The sequence below is a fragment of the Salvelinus alpinus genome, chromosome 6, assembly GCF_045679555.1.
Source record: "Salvelinus alpinus chromosome 6, SLU_Salpinus.1, whole genome shotgun sequence".
Lineage (NCBI taxonomy): Eukaryota > Metazoa > Chordata > Actinopteri > Salmoniformes > Salmonidae > Salvelinus > Salvelinus alpinus.
In genome coordinates, this window is record NC_092091.1 from 91,737,354 (window position 1) to 91,751,624 (window position 14,271).

Genomic DNA, 14,271 nt, shown 5'->3' on the forward strand with positions numbered 1-14,271 from the left:
TAGTTGTATTGTTTTAAAAGATGGAGTCATATGGTGCTATTCATTTTCAGTTCCCCAACCCTGTTACTCATATCAGTCCTCATCACTCACCTGTGTATCATCTGTGTTTTAAACTGTTTGTTCAGATTTCTTCAACTGATGGATAATATAGAGAGGAGAAAGAGAGAGAAGACATTCCTACTGAATCTGTGTCTTCAAGCAGCTCTCCATGAGAGAGGAACCATACAAACAACTGTAGAGAAAGTGTTGTCACTGTCTAAAGTATATCACAATCAGAAATGTGATTTCCTGCTGGATTTGTACTCACATGTGAAGGACTATGAGACTCAAACAGGCAGGAGTGTCCTTCCCACATTACAGCCAGTTTACCAGTCAGCCAGTCCGGCAGTCTGGTCCATAGACCTCTCAGAGAGAAAGGCCTCCCTCCTCCTAGAAGTGCTGAAACTCCAACCAGAGAAGAAATCAGTAGCTGAAGGGCTGGTCAGATGAAGAGAGTGAAGTGAGGAGTTTCTTTCAGTGTCTGTCCTACATCTCACAGCTGAGGTGAGTCTGAATATGTGTGGTGGTTAGTGATAATATGACGCAAGTGATTACTGTCTTTTAGAAACATTTGACATAAAGCTTAGTGTTGGTTTAATCTGGTAACATTTATCTGCCGATTTCCTGACATAACAAATGTTGCATTACCAAATGTCACAAAGAATTTGTGAACATTTTGTGATGCTAAACATTTGTCTTTTAGATATCTTGTGAATTTTATCTTTCAGAAATCTTCTAACATGAAACCTGAAAGTTTATACTCAGAATAGCTACTCTAGAGAACCAAATGTCATGTATATTATGGAATCACGTTTCAGGAGAAGACCAAGATGCAGACAGTGTCGAAGTAACAGAAGTTTATTTCAAAAGCAAGATGGCAGGTCAAGGCCAGGCAGAGGTCAGTAATCCATTTCAGAGTCCGAAATGTACAGAACGGCAGGCAGTCTCAGGGTCGGCGCAGGCAGAGGTCAATAATCCAGGATGGTGTGACAAGGTACCGAATGGCAGTTCAGGGCAGGCAGGTCAAACCGAGAAATCTAGAAAATAGGAACTTTAGAAAAGACAGGAGAAAAGGGGCAAACCGCTGGTAGAATTGACAAACAAAACTAACTGGCAACAGACGAACAGAGAACATAGGTATAAATACACTGGGGATAATGGGGAAGATGGGCGACACTTGGAAGGGCATGGAGACAATCATAAAGACATGTGAAACAGATCAGGGTCTGACAGTACCCCCCCCCCCCCCCCTCTATAGGCACTACCTGGTTTTCCGGCGTTGGAAGCAGGAGACAAAGGGCTGTGAGACATGGGTTTGATCCTAGAAACATGAAAAGTGGGATGTATACGGAGGGTACGGGCAAAAGAAGACGAACAGCATAGTGGATAATGATCTTGGAGATGGGGAAAGGACCGATAAACCAGGGGGAAACCAGGGGGACTTCACCCGGAGGAGCAGATCTCGGGTGAACAGCCATACCCTCCGTCTGAAGACGTGCTGTATCATGAGCTGGGCCATCTCTTTGGCGGAGAGGAATGAAGTGGGCGGCTTTGGAAAATCAGGATGGTGGGGTTTCCAGGGAAAGACCCGTGAGAAAGTCCAGGGATATGTGAGACCAGGGACAGTGAGGGACAAGCATAGGTTGGAGGAGACCAGCTGGAGCTTGCCGATGAGCTTGTTCTGCGCACAAATCGTGCAGGTGGCGACGAACGCGGAGACGTCAGGAACCATTGTAGGCCACCAAAAGCATTGTCGCACAAAGGCCAGTGTCCGGTGGGAGCCCGGGTGGCAGGCAAGCCTGGAGGAGTGGGCCCACTCCAGGACCGAGGAGCAGACAGCGTCAGAACAAACATCCGATTATCTGGGGCCCTCCGGTGTTCGGCTGGGAATGCTGCGCCTCCCGGACCTGCTTCCCTATTCCCAACTGAATGCCGTCGCCATGCAAGACGTGGGAAGGATGGTTTCAACTTCCGGGGGAGTAGCCGCGGGGTCTGTCCACACAATGAACGAATGTTCCACCCCCTCCAGCCAGTGCCTCCTCCAATACCATCTTCACTGAGAGAAGCTCACGATTCCCCACATCGTAATTCATCTCCGTGGCATTGAGGTGATGGGAGAAGAAGGTGCAGGAATGTAACTTGAGGTCCAGGGCCAAATGCTGGGAAAAGGACCACCCCCACTCCGACATCCGAAGCATCGGCCACCACCACAAACTGGCGGGACGGGTCAGGATGAACCAAGATGGGAGCTGTGGTGAAATGGTGTTTGAGGTCCCTGAACGCCCGGTCCGCAGCTGGGAACCATGTGAACGGAACCTTGGATGCAGACAGGGGGGAAGTCAGGGTGCCCTAAAACCGGAATAAGCGGCGATAGAAGTTGGTGAATCCCAGAAAATGTTGCAGCTGCACTCTGGACGTAGGCTGGGGCCAAGCCACCAGAAGACGAGGATGTTGTTGAGGTGGACAAAGACGAACCAGATCCATCTTGGAGAACACGATGGCCCCCTGGAGCGGCTCGAAGGCCGAGTAGATGAGTGGTAACGGGTAGCGGTTTTTCGCCATGATGTCGTTGAGACCCTGGTAGTCGATGCACGGGAGCAGGGTTTTGTCCTTCCACAAAGAAGAACCCTGCGCCGGTGGGGAGGCAGAAGGACGGATGAACCCGGCAGCTAGGGAGTCCTCAATATAGGTCTCCATAGCCTTGGTCTCTCGACCCTACAGTGAGTACAGTCATCCCCGGGTCGGAGTGGTGCCTAGGAGAAGGTCAATCCCACAGTCATGGGGTCGGTGCCGCAGAAGCAAAGTGGCCTGGTCATAATGAACACCCCCCGGAAGTGCTGGTACTCCACGGGAAATGCGGAGAGGTCCGGGGCAACTTTCGTGGCCCCAGGAAGACATCCCGGTGCAGGGAGCACTGACTTCAGGCAATTTGCGTGGCAGAATGGGCTCCAGCTCATGATGGCACCAGCAGACCAGTCAATGAGGGGATTGTGTCGATGGAGCCAAGATATTCCCAATACCACGGGACCCTGAGGAGACTTAATTAGCAGGAATTGGATCGTCTCGCTGTGGTTCCCTGACACCCGTAGGTTTATGAGAGTAGTATTATGAGTGACCCGGCCTATAGAGCGCCCATCCAGCGCTCCAACGTGAATGGAATGGGTGGGGATGTTCAGTTCAGACAGTTTAGCGTCCATGAAACTCTCAACAGCCCCAGAGTCGATGAGTACCTGGAGAGATTTCGACTGGTTCCCCCACAGCATGAAAAGGGTTGTGAGAGTCTCTGACTCTTCGTATGTATGTTTCGCCGTTCGGCTAGAGACAGCCCTGCCTAGTTGCATCGGCTCGGGAAGAAGAGATGAATCGGCAGATTTTGGAGACACTCGGGGGAACTCGGTAACGGAGCCGTCTGGAACTTTCCTGGGATGCCTCGGAGGCGAAACAGATCAGGGTGTGACTGTCAGGTGAACTGTTTAGTACATAGTCCACCCATTTTAGTGAACTACAAGTATTTGGATATGTGTATTAAAGTAATCAAACGTTTAGTATTTGGTCCCATCTTCCTAGAACAGAATGACTACATCAAGCTTGTGATTCTACAAACTTGTTGGATACATTTGCTGTTTGTTTTGGTTGTGCTTCAGATTATTTTGTGCCCAATAGAAATGAATGGTAAATAATGTATTGTCATTTTGGAGTCACTTCTATTGTAAATAAGAATAGATTATGTTTCTGAACACTTCTACACTAATGTGGACGCTACCATGGTTACAGATAATCCTGAATAATGATGAGTGAGAAAACTACAGAGACATAAGTATCATAACCTCCAAAGAAATGCAAATGCTAAGGTGATTGGTTAGCATGTCTTGGGATATTAAATGCTAATGTCATGACGTTGGCCTGGGGGTATGTTTATGACAGTCATAAATACCTCCTTCCCCCCCGTTCCTCTCCCTACTCTACTGATGTGACATTAGAAAGCCCCTTTGGTTAACATAGAGATTCTTGGAACATCAGACGTTAGGGGGGGGATTGAACTATATTCTGGTAATCCGACCAACTGAACATGCGGTGGTACTTAAGGTATATTATGTCAGTTCGGTTGCCCTCTGGCACATTCTCATCAATGATAGAATGACATAAACTCTACTGTGGAAAGTCTAAACATCAGAGGTATCGGATTCACATGGAATTGTTGTTTAATTCAAATGTTTGAATATTAAATTATTTGTGAAGAGATTAAATGTAATTTTAGCTTCCAAATGAGAGATTTGGGTTTTCATAAGGTTAGGCCTCTGCTCAACCAGTGGCCCGCCCCTGTGAAGAGACATAGGTAATAAACTTTTCAGACACACCCCTCTCCCTCCACTATATAAGCCATTGACGAAAATTTTACCTTCTGTTCCGAGGATATTAGGGTGACGATCACATGTCAGAATGGTTCAGGTAATAACTACAGAACTAAACCAACCTCAGCATGAGCTTTGGTTGCGACTGGTATGAACTTTGAAATCTTATTCACTACAGAAGTGATACCTCCTAGCCTTTGAGTTAGCAACAGCTGCTACAAACGCAGGTTAGGAAGGACAGTCAGAGTAAACCGTCTACTACACAACGACGTTACTACAACGTATCCAGTGAGCAACAGACATTCTTCAAAGGACAAAGGACCCAGTTGGGCAACACGGTCTTCCATCTACCACCAACCTACCGAAGCGCAGCTCAGAGTAAATATTTATTGCATTTTCCTTTTCCAAATGGCCGGTAATTTAGAATGCATAATATATTGTATTTACGATAGCACAGCTCCTTCCTTTGTTACTGAGTCTTCCCGCTCTTTCACTCAAACCCAGCCCCTTTTATTTTATGTAACAAGCTGTCATATCTGTTCTGGCCGCTATGGACGTTTTCCTTTATGACGTAATTTGTAATCAAGGTATGATTCCTTCTGTGTATATGTAATTCTGTGTGATTTAGTTAGGTATTTAGTAAATAAATAGTTAAACCCAATTTTGTATTGCTGATTCAACTTGTTAGCCAGGATTCTTGCAGATAACCAAGGATTTACAACTTTCAGATGAGACTGAATGAGATGACGATTAATATTGACTGCTATGGATGTAAAATATTACTAGGTCCTTAAGAGTTTATTCGGAAGATAACAGCTCTATAAATATTATTTCGTGGTGCCCCTCCTCTAGTTAATTATATTTACATGATTAGTTCAATCAGGTAATATTAATTACGGAGAAAGTATTTTATAGAATAGCATGTCATAACACTTAATCCGGCATTACAAAGACACGAGACTAACATCTCCCTGTTAGTGATGAGAGGTTAGCATGTCTTGGGGATATGATATAAAATGCTAACCCCTCCATGTTATTGTAATGGTGAGAGGTTAGCATGCATGATATTGGTGCCTCTAACTTTCTCACTCATCATTATTCACGTTTCACTTTAACCTCATAGTCATTTAATAATTTCAAAGTGCTGGGGTACAGATTCAAAAAGTGACTTGAGTTTTGTCTTTTCATTAAAGGCTGAATGTGGGTATGGCAGTGAAACTGTCCAGACTGGTTATGAGGACAGAGAGAGGTGCTACTCCACTGACTGTCCCAGAACTCTCCTTGGTCCTAAAGAGCAGCCAGGCACCAGAGAGAGTGTTATCCAGGGCTCTGAGTAGTGTGGCGTCCCTGCTGAGACTCTGGAGGGTTCAGTGTCTGGACCTGACTGACTTATGCATCCAGGGTCACTCTCTCATCACACTGCTGTGTCACCAGGGATCTCTCTCTCTCAGGTCAGTCTGGAGCTGATGTTTTTTAAAAGTAGAAATAGTAACTTCATTCATGTGTTTTTCTTCATATTTCTGACTGCCTGTATGTTCCAACCTCCTAGACTGAACTCAGACACTCTGCAGCAGCTGACTGTAGTTGTGTATGAAGCTCAGGACAAGGACTTGACTCAGTGGTTCCTGGAGAAGGTTGGTGGAGACCTGACCTCCTGCAGGCTGGACTGGGAAGTGCTTCTCTCTCTGCTGCAGCATTCAACCCACAACATCACTGTGGACCTCAGGAAGAACAGGCTTCTAGAGAAGAACATCTCAGATCTTCTCCCCTTTCTGGGAAGGATTACTCTCAAGAGGTGGTTCAAATCAAATCAAATCAAATTTTATTAGTCACATACACATGGTTAGCAGATGTTAATGCGAGTGTAGCGAAATGCTTGTGCTTCTAGTTCTGACAATGCAGTAATAACCAACAAGTAATCTAACCTAACAATTCCACAACTACTACCTTATACACACACAAGTGTAAAGGGATAAAGAATATGTACATAAAGATATATGAATGAGTGGTGGTACAGAACGGCATAGGCAAGATGCAGTAGATGGTATAGAGTACGGTATATACATATGAGATGAGTACTGTAGGGTATGTAAACATAAAGTGGCATAGTTTAAAGTGGCTAGTGGTACATGTATTACATAAAGATGGCAAGATGCAGTAGATGATATAGAGTACAGTATATACATATGAGATGGGTAATGTAGGGTATGTAAACATTATATTAAGTGGCATTGTTTAAAGTGGCTAGTGGTACATTTTTACATAATTTCCATCAATTCCCATTTTTGAAGTGGCTGGAGTTGAGTCAGTATGTTGGCAGCGGCCGCTAAATGTTAGTGGTGGCTGTTTAACAGTCTGATGGCCTTGAGATAGAAGCTGTTTTTCAGTCTCTCGGTCCCTGCTTTGATGCACCTGTACTGACCTCGCCTTCTGGATGATAGCGGGGTGAACAGGCAGTGGCTTGGGTGGTTGTTGTCCTTGATGATCTTTATGGCCTTCCTGTGACATCGGGTGGTGTAGGTGTCCTGGAGGGCAGGTAGTTTGCCCCCGGTGATGCGTTCTGCAGACCTCACTACCCTCTGGAGAGCCTTACGGTTGTGGGCGGAGCAGTTGCCGTACCAGGCGGTGATACAGCCCGACAGGATGCTCTCGATTGTGCATCTGTAGAAGTTTGTGAGTGCTTTTGGTGACAAGCCGAATTTCTTCAGCCTCCTGAGGCTCACGACGCTGTCTGTGTGGGTGGACCAATTCAGTTTGTCCGTGATGTGTACACCGAGGAACTTAAAACTTTCCACCTTCTCCACTACTGACCCGTCGATGTGGATAGGGGGGTGCTCCCTCTGCTGTTTCCTGAAGTCCACAATCATCTCCTTTGTTTTGTTGACGTTGAGTGTGAGGTTATTTTCCTGACACCACACTCCGAGGGCCCTCACCTCCTCCCTGTAGGCCGTCTCGTCGTTGTTGGTAATCAAGCCTACCACTGTAGTGTCATCCGCAAACTTGATGATTGAGTTGGAGGCGTGCATGGCCACGCAGTCGTGGGTGAACAGGGAGTACAGGAGAGGGCTCAGAACGCACCCTTGTGGGGCCCCAGTGTTGAGGATCAGCGGGGTGGAGATGTTGTTACCTACCCTCACCACCTGGGGGCGGCCCGTCAGGAAGTCCAGGACCCAGTTGCACAGGGCGGGGTCGAGACCCAGGGTCTCGAGCTTGATGACGAGTTTGGAGGGTACTATGGTGTTAAATGCTGAGCTGTAATCGATGAACAGCATTCTCACATGGGTATTCCTCTTGTCCAGATGGGTTAGGGCAGTGTGCAGTGTGGTTGCGATTGCGTCGTCTGTGGACCTATTGGGTCGGTAAGCAAATTGGAGTGGGTCTAGGGTGTCCGGTAGGGTGGAGGTGATATGGTCCTTGACTAGTCTCTCAAAGCACTTCATGATGACGGAAGTGAGTGCTACGGGGCGCTAGTCGTTTAGCTCAGTTACCTTAGCTTTCTTGGGAACAGGAACAATGGTGGCCCTCTTGAAGCATGTGGGAACAGCAGACTGGGATAAGGATTGATTGAATATGTCCGTAAACACACCAGCCAGCTGGTCTGCGCATGCTCTGAGGACGCGGCTGGGAATGCCGTCTGGGCCTGCAGCCTTGCGAGGGTTAACACGTTTAAATGTTTTACTCACCTCGGCTGCAGTGAAGGAGAGCCCGCAGGTTTTGGTAGGGGGCCGTGTCAGTGGCACTGTATTGTCCTCAAAGCGGGCAAAAAAGTTGTTTAGCCTGTCTGGGAGCAAGACATCCTGGTCCGCGACGGGGCTGGTTTTCTTTTTGTAATCCGTGATTGACTGTAGACCCTGCCACATACCTCTAGTGTCTGAGCTGTTGAATTACGACTCGATTTTGTCTCTGTACTGGGACTTAGCCTGTTTGATTGCCTTGCGGAGAGAATAGCTACACTGTTTGTATTCGGTCATGCTTCCGGTCACCTTGCCCTGGTTAAAAGCAGTGGTTCGCGCTTTCAGTTTCACGCGAATGCTGCCGTCAATCCACGGTTTCTGGTTTGGGAATGTTTTAATCGTTGCTGTGGGTACGACATCGTCAATGCACTTCCTAATGAACTCGCTCACCGAATCAGCATATTCGTCAATATTGTTGTTGGACGCAATGCGGAACATATTCCAATCCGCGTGATCTAAGCAGTCTTGAAGCGTGGAATCAGATTGGTCGGACCAGCGTTGAACAGACCTGAGCGCGGGAGCTTGTTGTTTTAGTTTCTGTTTGTAGGCTGGAATCAACAAAATGGAGTCGTGGTCAGCTTTTCCGAAAGGGGGGCGGGGGAGGGCCTTATATGCGTCGCGGAAATTAGTATAACAATGATCTAGGGTTTTTCCAGCCCTGGTAGCACAATCGATATGCTGATAGAATTTAGGGAGTTTTGTTTTTAGATTAGCCTTGTTAAAATCCCCAGCTACGATGAATGCAGCCTCAGGGTGTGTGGTTTCCAGTTTACAAAGAGTCAGATAAAGTTCGTTCAGGGCCATCGATGTGTCTGCTTGGGGGGGAATATATACGGCTGTGATTATGATTGAAGAGAATTCCCTTGGTAGATAATGCGGTCGACATTTTATTGTGAGGAGTTCTAGATCAGGTGAACAGAATGACTTGAGTTCCTGTGTGTTGTTATGATGATCACACCACGTCTCGTTAATCATAAGGCATACCCCCCCGCCCCTCTTCTTACCAGAAAGATGTTTGTTTCTGTCGGCGCGATGCATGAAGAAACCAGCCGGCTGCACCGACTCCGTTAGCGTCTCTTGAGTTAGCCATGTTTCCGTGAAACAGAGCACGTTGCAATCCCTGATGTCTCTCTGGAATGCTACCCGTGCTCGGATTTCATCAACCTTATTGTCAAGAGACTGGACATTGGCGAGTAGTATGCTAGGGAGTGGAGCGCGATGTGCCCGTCTCCGAAGCCTGGCCAGGAGACCGCCTCGTTTGCCCCTTTTACGGCGTCGCACAGGGTCGCCGGCTGGGATCAGATCCATTGTATTGGGTGGAAGGCAAAACACTGGATCCGTTTCGGCAAAGTCATATTCCTGGTAGGAACGATGATGAGTTGACGTTAATCGTATATTCAGTAGTTCCTCCCGACTGTATGTAATGAAACCTAAGATTACCTGGGGTACCGATGTAAGAAATAACACATAAAAAAACAAAATACTGCATATTTTCCAAGGAACGCGAAGCGAGGCGGCCATCTCGTTTCGGCGCCGGATGAAGTTCTTTCTCTGATCAGACTTTCTAGAAAGAAGAAAATAACTTTGTATCCAGTGACATGTTGTTCTGAGTTTTCCTCTGTATTATCATTAGGTTTTATTCAAGAGGTGGGAGATATTTATTCAAAATTTATAGACTTTAATTATTCATATCTTTATAAAACCTTGACATAACCACAACAATCCATTCTCCATGTTTGCTCAGGTCCAGTTCCAGCTTTGTAAAGTCCACCATCAGACAGATCTATGACAGAGCCAGTGACTGTGTGTCCAGTTTGTTGAGGTCTTCAGACCATTGGATCAACCTGAACAGCAGAGAGCTGGACAGAGTGGACTGTACTGCTCTGTGTTTTACCCTGCAGCACAGCCACCAAGTCAAAGTCAACCTGCTGTGGACCTCCATACCACCGGGGGAGATAGAGAGCATCCTGCCTTTTCTGGACAGAGTCTCCCAACTCAGGTTTAGTTGGCACTCTTTGACCCTGCTAGAATGGATATAACTATGAGGCTTTCCACTTCCTGACTGATTTAACCTCTAACCCTAACCTTGGTGTAATGTACTAACCTTAACCTCAGCTAGGGGTGGAATTGAAGGGGAACGCCTGGGAGTTGACCTGATAAACAGAGTTGTAGTGTGTTAATCAGTGTTTTAATGTGTGATGGTGTGTAAATAAGTCTCTCTCTGTCTCTCTCTCTGTCTCTCTCTCTGTCTCTCTCTCTGTCTCTCTGTCTCCCTCTGTCTCTCTCTCTCTCTGTCTCTCTCTCTCTCGGTCTCTCTCTCTCTCTGTCTCTGTCGCTCACTCTCTGTCTGTCTCTCTGTCTCGCTGTCTCTGTCTCGCTGTCTCTCTGTCTCTCTCTCTCTCTGTCTCTGTCGCTCACTCTCTGTCTCTCGCTCTCTGTCTCTCGCTCTCTGTCGCTCTCTCTCTGTCTCTCTGTCTCTCTCTCTCTCTCTCTCTGTCTCTCTCTATCTTTCTCTCTCTGTCTCTCTGCCTCTCTCTCTGTCTCCCTCTCTCTCTGTCTCTCTCTCTCTGTCTCTGTCTCTGTCGCTCACTCTCTGTCTCTCGCTCTCTGTCGCTCTGTCTCTCTGTCTCCCTCTATCTCTCTCTCTGTAGTGTTGACAGGAAGTTACTGTTGAGTTTCCTCCAGTGCTGTGCTGCCTCTCAGGTCCAGGAGGGGGCACCATCACCACCAATAGCAGTATGGCTGCTCAGGTCTCTGCACTACAGGCTGGACTTCTCCTGCTCCTCCTCTGTGGACCTGTCAGCTCAGGACCAGGAGAAGGCTCTGTGTCTGACCACTGACCACTGCAGGGCCATCAACTCTGTTCTGAAGCAGAACCAACACAGCACCCAGCTGGTCCAGAACCAGGTCCAGCTCATCCTAAGAGACTGTGAGGTGGAGGACAGAGCACTGAGGGAGCTGCTTCCCATCCTGCATATCGTCAAGCTGAGGTTAGACACACAGAGACAAACACTTGACCAACTAGTTTATCAGTAGGAGTTAAACCTACTCTGTGTCATGATGTTGTCTCTGCTTCTTGTCCTCTCAGTCCCAGCAAAGCTCTGCTACTTCAGCTGCTGGACCTTGTGTGTGAGGGGATTGAAGAGGGGCTGCTGAGGCACACAGAGTCCCTGTGGAGAGCCCTGGATGGGGAGCTGGACCTCAGTGAGACCAGGCTGGACCAGAAGGCCTGTGGATCTCTGTCCCTGGTTCTGGAACACTCAGAGGGTCTGTCAGAACTGGACCTCAGCCACTGTCAACTCACAGACCACCACCTACAGCCCCTGATCACACACCTGCATAAAGTACAAGTCCTGGAGTGAGTGGCTTTCCCTGTGTGTGTATGTGTGTGTGTGTGTGTGTGTGTGTGTGTGTGTGTGTGTGTGTGTGTGTGTGTGTGTGTGTGTGTGTGTGTGTGTGTGTGTGTGTGTGTGTGTGTGTGTGTGTGTGTGTGTGTGTGTGTGTGTGTGTGTGTGAGACTAGATTACAAATGTCTCTCTCTCTCTCTCTCTCTGTTGTAGCCTGAGCCACAATGACATCACTGATGCTCTGACTGACAGAATACTCCAACTGGTCTCTACTTACACTTCAATACACACCGTACGGTAAGGGTGTGTGTGACGGTGAGCAGAGCATGTGTGTGTGAGATCATATGGGTGTGTCTGTTGCTGGGGGCAACTGTTGGAGGATGGAGATGTGTTGTCTAATGATGTAATAATGATTAATAATAATCATGTTCTATAGACTCTTCAACAACAGAATCCAGGACAGAAGACCCTTCTTGACAGACAAGAGGTTTGACATCTGGTGAAACAACATCAGGTCTTAGTCCAGGAAGAGAAGGCTGAATCCAGGACAGAAGACCCTTCCTGACAGACAAGAGGTTTGACATCTGGTGAAACAACATCAGGTCTTAGTCCAGGAAGAGAAGGCTGAATCCAGGACAGAAGACCCTTCCTGACAGACAAGAGGTTTAACATCTGGTGAAACAACATCAGGTCTTAGTCCAGGAAGAGAAGGCTGAATCCAGGACAGAAGACCCTTCCTGACAGACAAGAGGTTTAACATCTGGTGAAACAACATCAGGTCTTAGTCCAGGAAGAGAAGGCTGAATCCAGGACAGAAGACCCTTCCTGACAGACAAGAGGTTTAACATCTGGTGAAACAACATCAGGTCTTAGTCCAGGAAGAGAAGGCTGAATCCAGGACAGAAGACCCTTCCTGACAGACAAGAGGTTTAACATCTGGTGAAACAACATCAGGTCTTAGTCCAGGAAGAGAAGGCTGAATTCAGGACAGAAGACCCTTCCTTACAGACAAGATAATGTTGTATAATAACACTATAATGTGGAACATAAACTGATGGAACATTTTAATACAAAAGACACACAACAAACTGGTTGTTCCAGCTGGAACAGTCCGATCATTTATAAACTATAGTCAACAGACTCATTAAAGAGATTCTCTGCTACTTTTTGTGTACTTTATAGCCAGTAGTGCTGATAGTAACACTTACAAGACAAAAGTGGTCCCCGAAAATGTTGTACATCACATATGTGCACCACGTCATTGCTCTCTCTCTCTGCTGTGGCCCGCCCTGCAACCTCATTGGATAACCCTGGGCTGGCTTCTTGCTAGCTGTCACTCAGATACGAGGGGCTGAAGCTCATTAGATAGAACTCTAATTGCCCATGTGGAGGGAAATGGAGGGAAAATGGCGCGGCACAGCTTCAACAAAAGTCGCTTTCCAACTTGGGATTTTGTGGCTTTTTGATGTAAGACAGTGATTATGTATGAATTAGCTACATATTGAAACATCCAGCCCAAAGTGTGAGATTTAAAAAAAAACACACGTTCTTAGTGGCTAAAGTACCGGAGCATCTCTTTAAGATCCTTGTACCTCCATTTGTTGTAAATATTAGAGGTAAATATGTATTCCATTTGATCTAACTGTAGCCTATGACATTTGTTTTGTGCATATAATTGTGATAATGTAACGATAATGTAATGATAATGTTGTGATAATGTCACTTTAATAACTCTAACTCATGTACATATTATCTCAATTACCTCAATTAACCTCCTCATTGACTCTGTACCGTAATACCCTGTATATAGCCTCCACATTGACTGTGTACCGGTAACCCCTGTATTTTGCCTCTCTATTGTTATTTACTGCTACTACACCTGTTGTATTCAGCATTTCACTGTAAGTACTACACCTGTTGTGTTCAGCATTTCACTGTATGTTCTACACCTGTTGTATTCAGCATTTCACTGTAAGGTTCTACACCTGTTGTATTCAGCATTTCATTTTTAAGTTCTACACCTGTTGTGTTCATGTGACTAATAAAGTTTGATGTGATTATCAGTTGATGATGTATTACTTTCCCTTTGTTTCCATAACAACCATCTAGGGACAGGTGTTGGAAATGAGTTTAGGCTGGAAACACTATAGTGCATCTGAAGATTGTTTAATGTGTTGATGTGTTGGTCCTTGTCTCTATCAAAATAAAACAAAAGAAAAACGTTTTAAGTCTTTATTTTCTGATATCAAAACAGAAAAACCTCCCAAAAGTTTACTTTTTTTGACCGTGTAAATCATTTATGAATATTTAGTATTTGTGTTTTTAATAAATGAACCATAAGACACATGATGGATGTTTGTTACTGTGTTTTCTCTGTAGGTTGAACTCATTACTAGTAAAACATCACTTTCAGGTTATTGCTGTGTATCAAGTGTGTATCTTTTCATGACGATGTAAAAGTTGTTAGTTGAAGACGTCTCCCTCTGACAGGCCGATCTCGGGAAAGCCGGACCCGTCCATTTACCAGGAAGCACCATATTAGGTCAATGACGTCAACAGAATCTCCTTTTGGAACGTTCCATTTCTTGGAAAGTTCTAAGGTCTGATAGTGTAATAACCATGTCGTAGCCTGATAGTGTAATAACCATGTCGTAGCCTGATAGTGTAATAACCATGTCGTAGCCTGATAGTGTAATAACCATGTCGTAACCTGATAGTGTAATAACCATGTCGTAGCCTGATAGTGTAATAACCATGTCGTAACCTGATAGTGTAATAACCATGTCGTAGCCTGATAGT

General features: G+C 46.1%; 1 protein-coding gene across 3 annotated transcripts; it reads left to right on the forward strand.

Annotated features, from left to right (window-relative positions):
* Nucleotides 1-423: 423 nt before the first annotated feature.
* LOC139579594 (uncharacterized) lies at nucleotides 424-13,696 on the forward strand. Of its 3 annotated transcripts, XR_011675796.1 has the most exons (10): nucleotides 527-543; nucleotides 858-937; nucleotides 5,585-5,842; nucleotides 5,941-6,186; nucleotides 9,870-10,124; nucleotides 10,777-11,115; nucleotides 11,214-11,483; nucleotides 11,686-11,769; nucleotides 11,909-13,448; nucleotides 13,486-13,696. XR_011675796.1 is itself a non-coding variant. In XM_071408356.1 (9 exons), the coding sequence occupies exons 3-9, from the start codon at nucleotides 5,598-5,600 to the stop codon at nucleotides 11,973-11,975; spliced, it is 1,506 nt and encodes a 501-aa protein (XP_071264457.1). In that variant the 5' UTR covers nucleotides 527-543; nucleotides 858-937; nucleotides 5,585-5,597; the 3' UTR covers nucleotides 11,976-13,696. The 3 variants fall into 3 exon arrangements, 2 of the variants coding, with proteins under 2 accessions (XP_071264458.1, XP_071264457.1); XM_071408356.1 differs by having other exon boundaries at nucleotides 11,909-13,696; XM_071408357.1 differs by lacking the exon at nucleotides 858-937 and having other exon boundaries at nucleotides 424-543; nucleotides 11,909-13,696.
* The last annotated feature ends 575 nt before the right edge of the window (nucleotides 13,697-14,271 follow it).

Excerpts from the sequence above, each read along its gene's own strand:
- LOC139579594 (XM_071408357.1), top strand. The coding sequence starts at position 5,598 with ATGGCAGTGAAACTGTCCAGACTGGTTATGAGGACAGAGAGAGGTGCT. Across the intron at positions 5,843-5,940 it reads CAGGGATCTCTCTCTCTCAG|ACTGAACTCAGACACTCTGC; the intron begins GTCAGTCTGGAG and ends CCAACCTCCTAG. Across the intron at positions 11,116-11,213 it reads CTGCATATCGTCAAGCTGAG|TCCCAGCAAAGCTCTGCTAC; the intron begins GTTAGACACACA and ends TTGTCCTCTCAG.